At 47.7% G+C, this 10,056-nt stretch overlaps 1 protein-coding gene across 1 annotated transcript in view; it reads right to left on the bottom strand.

Moving 5' to 3' along the window:
* Positions 1-567: 567 nt before the first annotated feature.
* Positions 568-10,056, bottom strand: part of NOC4L (nucleolar complex associated 4 homolog) — an 11,355-nt gene continuing 1,866 nt past the window's right edge. The window contains exons 3-14 of the mRNA XM_019538991.1: positions 8,439-8,546; positions 8,039-8,188; positions 7,318-7,417; positions 6,576-6,610; positions 6,439-6,489; positions 5,771-5,882; positions 4,769-4,829; positions 3,715-3,825; positions 3,261-3,424; positions 2,244-2,326; positions 1,884-1,997; positions 568-1,288 (exon numbers count right to left, since the gene is read on the bottom strand). Coding sequence (XP_019394536.1) covers positions 1,172-1,288; positions 1,884-1,997; positions 2,244-2,326; positions 3,261-3,424; positions 3,715-3,825; positions 4,769-4,829; positions 5,771-5,882; positions 6,439-6,489; positions 6,576-6,610; positions 7,318-7,417; positions 8,039-8,188; positions 8,439-8,546 — 1,206 coding nt within the window. The 3' untranslated portion in view covers positions 568-1,171. The remainder of the gene's footprint in view (positions 1,289-1,883; positions 1,998-2,243; positions 2,327-3,260; positions 3,425-3,714; positions 3,826-4,768; positions 4,830-5,770; positions 5,883-6,438; positions 6,490-6,575; positions 6,611-7,317; positions 7,418-8,038; positions 8,189-8,438; positions 8,547-10,056) is intronic.

The following is a 10,056-nucleotide window of genomic DNA, read 5'->3' as shown; positions in this document are numbered from 1 at the left end:
AGTCTTTAGCTGGATCTGGGGCTGAGCACTCATCGTCTTCCAAAGCACAAGCTGAAAGCCGATGGAAACTTCTGCCTCTCTTCTGGCATGGCCCAAGCCTGCTCTTTACCAAAGCATCTTACGGCATTCAAAACTAGCTACATCCAACTGCAAAAACAATGTTATTTCAACAGTGAGAGCAACACAGCTATTCCTGCAGTGGCCACATTTCCAAATCCACACCATTTATAAATGGTTATAAACGGCGCTATGTTTAACCAACTTCAAACCATTCTGGAAAGTCAATCAGGGAAGAGGGCTGCCGGAGAATGACTGCTTCCCACTGCTCTTCAACTGGGTATTTAGCTCTGAGCAATCACCAAGATTATGCTCATTTTCAAAGCAGGTGACATTTAATCAGTCATGGTTTTCTGCTAAAACAAAACTACACTGAGCAACAGAGGTGCATGCAAGAATTTGGTCCGATTAACATTGATAGCATGTAATAGAGCAAGTTTCTTGATGTGCCTTGTTAACTGCTGCTCTTGACAAATCTCCTTTTAACCTCTGAATATAAGAGCCAACACAGTGAGTGGAAATGTTTATTATTTCTTTGATTAGGCTGGTTCCTGCCTAGGCAAGGTTGTAAAACAGATGGAGACTTTAACATCACCTACAAGACTTTGAGATCACCGGACAATTCTCAAGTGAACTATGATCCTTCAAGGCAGGATCTAGGCTTAAAATGTGGAAAGAAACCTTTCTACCTGCCCTCCTCCTTATGTGCTAGGTAAAAGGCTGTAGTCCCACCAGATCTATGTAAATCCACCCCAGCACTGACTGCATCCAGTAGCAGACACTTCAGAGAAAGGAACAAGAGCACAGACCGTAAATCTTGAGTCAGAATCATGTGCCCATAAAAAAAGTGTTTACTAACTCTAGGCCGGGGTGGCGATAAAATGCAAAAGCCAGTTAATGTGAAAAACTGCGCTTGTTTTGCGAACAAGGAGTAAGAGTCCATTCAGAGCTGCTGACAAAGGCCACCAAAGTAAGTACCACCCCCTGTTGGGTAGTACAGCCATTACCTGGAGTTATTTTAAAGCCCAAAACTCCAGAAAGTCCCACGTGAACAAGCAGAGCTGGGCAGCCAGAGGGGCCTGTTTGCTACCAACCAGCCAGGGAACGTGCAACTTCAGTCCAGCGCAAAATACTCTGCAAATATGTCATTCTTTTTGTCAAACAGCCCTCTCACTTGTTCGAACTCCAGAGGCACGTCGGTGGTACTTTTCATTACTTCTCTATCAAAAAGCTGCAAAAGAAGAAATCATATGAGGTGCTGGCATCTGTAAAAACCTGCTGTGAAATTTTTTCTGCCAACACCAATTCCCCACACACCTGGACCAGGAAAAAGTGGGGTTGGGGTGGATTTTCTGGGCCTTTGCTTTATTTTGTGTACATGACAGACTTGGAGGCTGCCTGGAGGCAGGTGTTGGTTAGAGAGAACTGTACCTCTCATCCTGCAGCCCAGAGAGCAAGGTGGTACCATGTTAGATGGGGCAGGTCCCAAGCAAGGCAAAATTCATCCCAGCACAAAGACCCCAGGCACCATTTAGGCCCTAACATGGGGCCAATGTGATACTCAAAGCTTTGAGCAGGATGCCTGCACTTGGCACCGCAAAGCAGCAGCAGAAAGATGCTTCAATATGAGAGCAGGGGTGGGATTTCTCTGGGACAAACTAGAACCAGCAAACTGACAGACTGGTAACAAGCCAACCTGTAAATTCATTGGCACAGTCCTGCAGCCCCACCACACTCCTGCTGGCAGATCAGCCTGTTAGACCCACCAGGAAAGGATCACCCTGGCTCCCGTATTATTCACAGACGCATGCACAGAGCAACCCTACCTCATAAGCAGACAGCTCCAGGAGCCCCGATATATCATCCTCGATCTCTGACAGTGATTGATTCACAGTGGCGGCTGCTTTGGCCACATCAGGGTAATAATGGTTCTGAAGAGCCTGAAACATCAAGAACAGGACACAGAGGATGACACCAATCCAGTCCTCTTCTGTCCTTGCACAGGTCAGATACTGGCCAGGAAGCTGCCTCACTTCAAAGGGCGCTACCCATACTTACACACCTTAAAGTGGTGTTTCCCAGCATGAAGTCACACAACGGAAGGAACAAGGGGGACAGGAGTGCACAGCACACGGCTAGTGGGAAGGGTTGTGTCCTGGACCACACAGGCTAGAGGCAAGACTCACCCGCAGCTCCCAGAGGGAGCTCTCCAGAGCTCTGCTTTCAGACGGCTCTTCTTCCTCCATGACATACGGATCTTCCAACAGATCTGAGACAGAGGAACAGGAACATCTATAATGAACGACTAACAGACCTCCCCACAAGATGACACCCAAGCCCTCAAGGCAGAGAGAAAGGAAGCAACCGAAAAGCTCAGGAATGCCTACCCAACCTACTGGGGCTGACACCTGTGATTTAAAGGGATGCCTGCCTGGTTGCAACCGGCAGACCTCACAGTGCCTTGTCCCAAATGTTCAAAATGAAATAACTAAGTCCAGAAGGTGGCTGGCAGGAAAACAGAGGTGAGAAGCCAGGATGACTCAGAGTGAAGATGGGAGTCACGTGCTGTTCTGTCCCATCACTCACATGGGTCGATGCCGTCATCAGCCTGTCTCCAGTTTAAACAGCAAGGATGCCAGTAGTGATGAGCACTGGCTTAGAAAATGTCTGTTCTTGCAGACTCAACAGTTCAGTCTCAGAGACAGAGACCTGATGACCGAGCTGCCCCATCAACCTTTGGCACCTACACTAATCTGCCCTTTTTAACATAAACATTCAGGTCCTCAAGTGGCAGCAAAGCACAAGGCCTTGGGACACATGGGCACCACTCTACACCTGCTGCAGATCACAGGCCCTTTCGCACCAGACTATGTGGTCACTATGGCAGCCGCTAGCCATGGGCCATGCGGGAAGCCACATATAGGGCTTCCTGGCTTCAAGGCTCCTGGCTTCAAGGCAGAGTAGCAAATAGAGAGACTGAAAGAGGTGCCAGGGGCACTTTGCACTTAAGCAGAAAGGCTAAGAGGCAGATGGCCACAGGAAGCCCGAGGAAAGCCTGAGTGGGATACAGTCTGGTGACAAGGGACAGTGAAGGCCCAGGGAACAGAACGGAGCTGGGATTTCCCCTTCCCCAGCTGACAGACCAATCCACCTGCATATGCTCTGTAAAAACCTGCAGGCCCCCCGCCCATGCTCCCAATTACCTTCGGGCCCGCTGGGTCTGTGCACAAGAACCTTGCAAGCTGGGTGCCTCCGGAAAAGATTGCAGATGAAGGGAATGACCATGAGCAGAGCCTCAGGGGGAGCGGTGAGGGCCAGCCGAGAGAGGCGCTTTATAAACGCCGCCACCAGATATGCAGGTAAATGCCTATTGAAAGTGAGGCAAGGAAAAAGATACATGAAGTTCATCCAAGCTACGAAAGCTTCCAGACTGGTATGGGTATGGGAAAGAGCATTGCAAATTCTTCATGCAAAATGGTTGGGGAAGACTAAACAGCACCCTCAAGTCCAGTCTCCTCCAGAACTAGGAATCTGACTCTTGAGCCCTACAAGATATAGCCAGTTAGCCCTCAGAGGGGACTGGTCAAAAGCAGACCCCGGATAGATAGAAAAGCAAGGGAGAAAGGACTGGGCATATATCCTATGCTAGGTACTTACGACGAAGACAAAAATAAATCCATCAAACGGAAAAACCTGGCACGGTACTTCACGTGGTAGATGGAAGGGTCCAAGAGGCTGTACAGCTTTTTGTAGAAGTCAGGGTATTCCCTATATGAAAAAGAAGTGTAAATAAGAGAGTTTATTTGGCTTTTATTATGGCCTTGCTCAGACCAGGCCCCTAATCTAGAAACTGGCTCACGGAAGTCCTTTCAAGTGAACTACCAGAGATGGAAGTTCCTCTCTGCAGCTCGGCTTTTAAAAAGAAAAAGTTAAATTTTGTATACTTGGAAGGTCTGGATCCCAGTTTTTGGACCAGAGCCTTCACTGCCTGATAGCCATGATGATGGCAACTACTGACAGCAACAACACAGAATCAGGCCCCTGACCCACTGAATGGGCGCAGAAGTGACAGACAAGTTTCTCACCCTTGAAAGCCTACCTTGGCTATTTCCTAGAGGTGCAATTCTGAGGATCAGGAAGGCAATTAAGTTTTCACATCTCATCAATCCCTGGCCACGCTGCAAGCATTGCCAACAAAACACAACACAGCAGCCAGTTGTGATAGGGGAGCTTGTTGTGGTCAAGACACCTCTTGACTAATAGCTGGACAGTGCATGGCGCAGTCACCAAAACACAGATTTAGGGAAAAGAAAATGTCTGCAACAGATAATCCTCCTTCACCAGCCATGAAGAAAGGGACCTACACTTTACATCAAACTATTGCCAATATTCTGTGGCAACAGCCTGAGATAAACTGGGGCATTCATCGAAAATTAGACCAGGAATTCAGAAGTTTAGCACCCGAGATCTGAGCCAGATGACATGACGGGCTCCATCCCCGACAAAACACCACAAATTGGGGCTGATTAGCAACAGCTCAACATCCTACATGCTGAGTAACTAGTGACGACATTTTAGAGTACAAAGAACTGGGGAATGTACTTCCATCCCTTCTATTTACACACGCACGCATGAAAAGGAGAAACCTCATGCAAAACATCATCCAAAAAAAATCCCTTCCTTTAAATAAGACAACATTTTTTCTACTTACAGGTTATGCTGATGAATCAGAACAAATAACCCATTTAAGGCTAGAAGACTGATAGCACCACCTGTAAGAAAGCAAAGCAGATATAAAAATGTGGCAAAAGCTGACAGTTGTCACTAATTCTGTAGCAAGGTTTTTGGTTGCAGCAGTGTTGGTCTAACAACATTGGAACAAAGTTCTTTGCAAACTTTCAGGCACAAGTATCCTTCTTCAGGCATTCAGAAACTCTGCTGTTCTGGAGATTTCAGAACAACAACAGAGTCTCCCTATGCCATTTCTGCAGCAAAACATTAAAGAAAGAGCATGACAGTCAAAACACTTAAAGCTAAACAGCTTCCCGAGACAACAAAACAGTGACAACTGGCTATAAAATTCCAAAGGACAGCGATCCAACTAAATTTCCAAAGGCTCACAGATCACTTACGACCCTGCTGTTATTAAAAAAAAAAAAAACTTCAGCCATAGTTAGAACAGGCCCAAGTAGGGCACGGGGCTGAAAGAAGCATGTACATGCTGCCCTAGCGCCCCAGGAAGGGCATCAGAAGTCCAGTGAAGCTCCTCAGAAGTAGCACCTCCACAGGGAAGTGGTGTATCTTGAGTCCGAACACAGCACAGCTGTGAGTCTGCACTGTTTTGTGGTAGCGTGGGCTGAATGCGGTTGATTTAAGACAGCATTACAGTCTGTCTTTTTCTAGTCCTTAAAGGCAAAGGCAAGGAATTAAAGCTGGGCTCATACAACAAAGCTATTTCTTGGGAGAACAATAACAAGCACAGAGAAATATATCTGGTTTACTCCTCCTGCCCTTACCCACCAGGGTCCTGAGAACTGTTCCAACCCCCTTCCAGCCAAAGGCAATTGCACTTCTGATTTGCCACGTGGGTCCCTCCTTCAATCTCTTCCCACAGAGGCAGGGCACAACCAGCACACATCTACCCTGCTCAGGCTTTAGCCCTACAGTCCTTTGTCATTCTCTGAAGTGCACAGGATCCAGCATCTCTACCCACCTATGTCATAGGCTGCTGTCAGGAAGTCTATCATGAGGGTGGGTTCGTTCATGTGAGGCAGGATGGAGTCATGCAGAATCATAAGAACCTTTTTGTACAGACTGCTGGGTAGCTGTGAGGGAGGAAACATGACATTCAAACCATGGGGGCTGGGAGGAATCCAAAGGACAGCAACTCCATAAAGAGCTCCGGCGGCCAGGGGACAATATCAGGAAGCATTGGACAGATCCGGCCTGGCTTAGAAACAATGGGCAAGTTACTTCAGAAGACTGACGAGAACCTCCCTGAAATCTATGGGGCTCCACGCCCAAATCTGTGGGGCTCTGCGCAGGGCTCCAGGCTCAGAGCAACTCCTGGTATTCAGAGCTGGCTACTATGCATTAGGGGGGAAAAGGGAAAGACAAACTAGAGTGTGCCAAGGGAGCATTAAGAGAAATAAATACACAGGTCAAATATCAGGACAGTGCAAGGTACAATGTCACAGGGGTGACTTCCACCAGCATCTAATCCCAGAGCACAGGCAACAGTGAATTTGCCTACTTCAGTCTACTGTCTTCAGAGCATCCACTCCAGGGTTAAGTTGTACAGAGGGCGCGTAAAGATTTCCAAGCCTGAATTGCAGCAGATGAAAAAACAACAGGAGACAGTAAATGAATTTCACCACTCACCTTGTATTTCAGGAAAACCAGCCACATCCTCTCAAAGGCCCGCTTGTGCTCCTTAAAACAAGGATAAGCAAACCATAAGCTCAGAGAACTGACAAGGACAAGGTACAACTCTGCCTACCCCCCAAACAACGGGTTACCTTGAGCTTTGACACCTTCCATTCCTCCAGGTGATCTGTTTAAAGATAAAAGCAAAACAAGTTTAAGGTTAATTTGAAAGGGCAAGTAATGAAGAACCCCCCCCCCAAGGTATTCCCTTTGAAATAGCTGCATGCCAATGATCACAGTCGGCCACTGCCAATGGAGCGAATTTAAGTTCCATTTCAGTGGAAATCTAAATGGGGCTGCGTGAGGCAAGGTGTTTCCAGGCAAGCTCAAACAGAGTAATTAAACAGCAAAGGACTTTCTCCTGCTGCTGTGGTTTGATCTAATATAGAGAGAAAATAAATTTAGCTTCCGAATTATTCAGATGTTACGGTTTGTTAAAGCCATCTGAGTTAAGAAGCAGCGGATGAAAAGGGAAGATAACATGCCAACTGAATGGACCAAAACCAGCCACATGCCAGTCTGGAGCTGGTAATTTTCAACCACATTGATACATCTAAATCCTGTATGACATTTCTTATTCCAGCTCACACACCATCCATCAGACTTTTACTTTCCCCACAAGCAGCTAAAAATGATGGCTCTGAGAGGCAGTGCAGGGCAGAAAAGTGGAGGGCTCTCAAAAGCATATAAAAAGAACTGCATCCCCTAATTCACAGCATGGAGAAAGACAAGTATCAGAAAATACTAACAGAAGTCAATACTCTGATGTACAGGGTAAAAATTTGAGTATGCTTTCTCTCTTATATGTAAAACATCCCAGTAATAGCAACTAACCTTGCTTCACCATAAAATTGACAAGCTCAGTCTTTCTGCTCGGCATGCTAATGGATGAAATGAGGGAAAATACATTTTGCTGGTACACAGGCAGTGGAATCTAGGAAGGGAAAGAAAAGGATGCACAGAGGTTAGTTATACAAAGGCTCCCAGGGGACATCCATTCACTTTATGTGCACTGACAGGATTTACCTCAACAAAAATATTAAAGCAAAGACCTGGAGTTAATACCAGGCACAGACCAGCACTGGCAGGGTCTTAATTAACACTCCCACACTCGAGTTTTATAGTCTACATAGTCTCATCTCTGATTCTGCAAATCAAAAACCCTGCTGATGACATCAGAGAAAGCAAACTAACTATGTTCATCCATTAGAGAGGCAACAGAATCAAAAGCTTTCCTCTGCTTTCAAAATCAGAAACCAGAACCTCATCGATGAGCTTCTGTCAAGCTAACCAAAAAGCCCCCTTTGGCCAGTCCTGGCTAATCCTGAGGGCAGCTCTCTGCAAAACTGGGTCAGACAAATAAAAGAGTGGCTGTATCTCAGCATATGGAAGCTAGCACACCCATCTGCCTGTGTTAGATCCTAGTGCTCAGATAGCTCCACGGTGCAGCAGAGGAGCCTTCCCAGGTACAGGTGGTGACACCCACACTGCCTGCTAGTGGTGGTTTCCACAGTGAGGGTCTTCCAGGCCCACCATGGCCGCAATACCCCATTACCTCCTTAGTCTTCTGCATGATTTGCCCAATATTTTCAGTCACTGCCTTCATCACGAAGTACCGGACGTCGTCATACTCCAGATATTCCTGGAAGCGTGAGATGAGGAGCGAGGAATCCTCTTCGCAGGGAATTAAGCTCTCCACCACCAGCTAGCAAAGGGAGTTAATTAAAAAGAAAAAAAAGCAGCAAGTCAGCATCTAATGCACACTAGTAGCCCTGGAGAGAGATCTGGTTGGCTGGAACCTAATTTAGACCTCTGGCATTTCACCAAACATGAGGAAGTTGGTGTCCAAGCTTTCTGCTTCAGAGTCTGAGCATGAACACAGGCTCCCTCTGTCTGGGCTTTGCACATGACAATGTGCCTTATAGCGGTGACAGCTCCCAAGCCACAAAACTTACTTTTAAAAGCTCACGAGGAAAAATGAAACTGCCTTTCCACTCTGCTTTGACCAGTGGGTGCTCCCCTTCCACCTCGACGAACTTCATCAGGGTGCAGAGTGACATTTCCTTTCAAGGAGACAAAAGGAAGGTTTTCAGGGACACAGTAAATGTTTCAGAGCTGCTCATCCTACTTGGATTCGGTCCCTTTAGCATGGGGGCAGGCATGCTGGCTACAGACAGCAGTGCAAGACGTGCTGTCTTGGGGAGGGGGCTCACAGGGTAGGAAAGATAAAAGAACTAGTACGTCAAGGCAGCACAGGCAGTATTAAGAGCACACCCTATTGCTTGCCAGTCTCACCCTGAAGACCGCAACTCCAGCAGACCCATCTACCATGGATGCACACCTTGCTGGGGTTATTTGACCACAGCAGTCTTTCCTGCCCAGAGTAGGCGGTTGGACCCGATGATCTCAGGAGGTCCCTTCTAGCCCTAAACTTCTGTGAATCACAGATGGACATTGGTAGAAGATGAATGAGGACGTTTGTCTTGTGTGACACAAATGGCACCTTCCCTTTCCTGCGCTCCTTTGTGGCAGTTCAGCCAGATTCATCAAGGGATTCTTGGAGGAAAGGGGCATCAGGAGTGAGGGGCTTGGGCTCCGAATCACAACTTCCTCAACCTCATGTGCTCAGGGCTCAGAAGTGAGAGAGGAAAAAACCCTGGTCCTACACAACTCGCTCTCCCTGTCAGCAGCCACTCCAACCCTGTGCAACAGGAGACTGGGCAAGATGGACCTATGGTCTGACTTGCTCCACGGCAACGAGACATGTGGGTTTTCTGGAAAATTTTTAATTGGAAAATTTTCCACAAAATTTTCCAATGCCCCAAATACAGTGTGATCTAATTTAGCATGTTTATTTGACTTATATGTAGTAAACAAAACTCAGAAAGTACCCTCATGTTAATTTTATGTCCCAATAGCCAAACAAGTTTCATAGTTGGTATGGTCAGAAGGGACCCGAGCAGATCATCGAGTCTGACCCCCTGCCATGGCAGGAGAGAGTACTAGGGCCAAACGACCCCAGCAAGGTGTACATCCAGCCTCCTCTTAAAGACCCCCAGGGTAGGAGCCTGCACCACCTCTCTTGGAAGTTGGTTCCAGATCCTAGCTGCCCTGACCGTGAAGTCGTGCCTCCTGATGGCTAGCCTAAATTTACCCTCTGCCAGCTTGTGACTGTTATTTCTAGTCACTCCTGGCAGTGCTCGGGGGAACAGGGACTCCCCCAATGCCTGCTGGTTTCCCTTGACTAGTTTGTAACAGGCCACTAGATCCCCCCCTCAGCCTTCTCTTGTGGAGGCTGAACAGGTTCAGGTCCCGTTGCCTCTCCTCGTAGGGAGAGGCTGCCCCACTTCCCCCTGACTATGCAAGTGGCCTCCTCTGGACCCTCTCCATGCTGTCCACATCCCTTCTCAAGTGCAGCGCCCAGAACTGGACGCAGTACTCCAGCTGCGGCCTGACCAGTGGGGGAGGATCACCTCCTTGGACCTGCTCACGATGCATCTGCGGATGCATGACAAGGTGCGGTTGGCCTTCCTGACTGCATCCCCACACTTCCGGCCCATGTTCGTCTTGGCA

Source organism: Crocodylus porosus, unplaced genomic scaffold (assembly GCF_001723895.1).
Source record: "Crocodylus porosus isolate Cpor-Errol unplaced genomic scaffold, CroPor_comp1, whole genome shotgun sequence".
In the NCBI taxonomy this organism is placed as follows: Eukaryota; Metazoa; Chordata; order Crocodylia; family Crocodylidae; genus Crocodylus; species Crocodylus porosus.
This window is presented reverse-complemented; position numbering and strand designations above follow the sequence as displayed.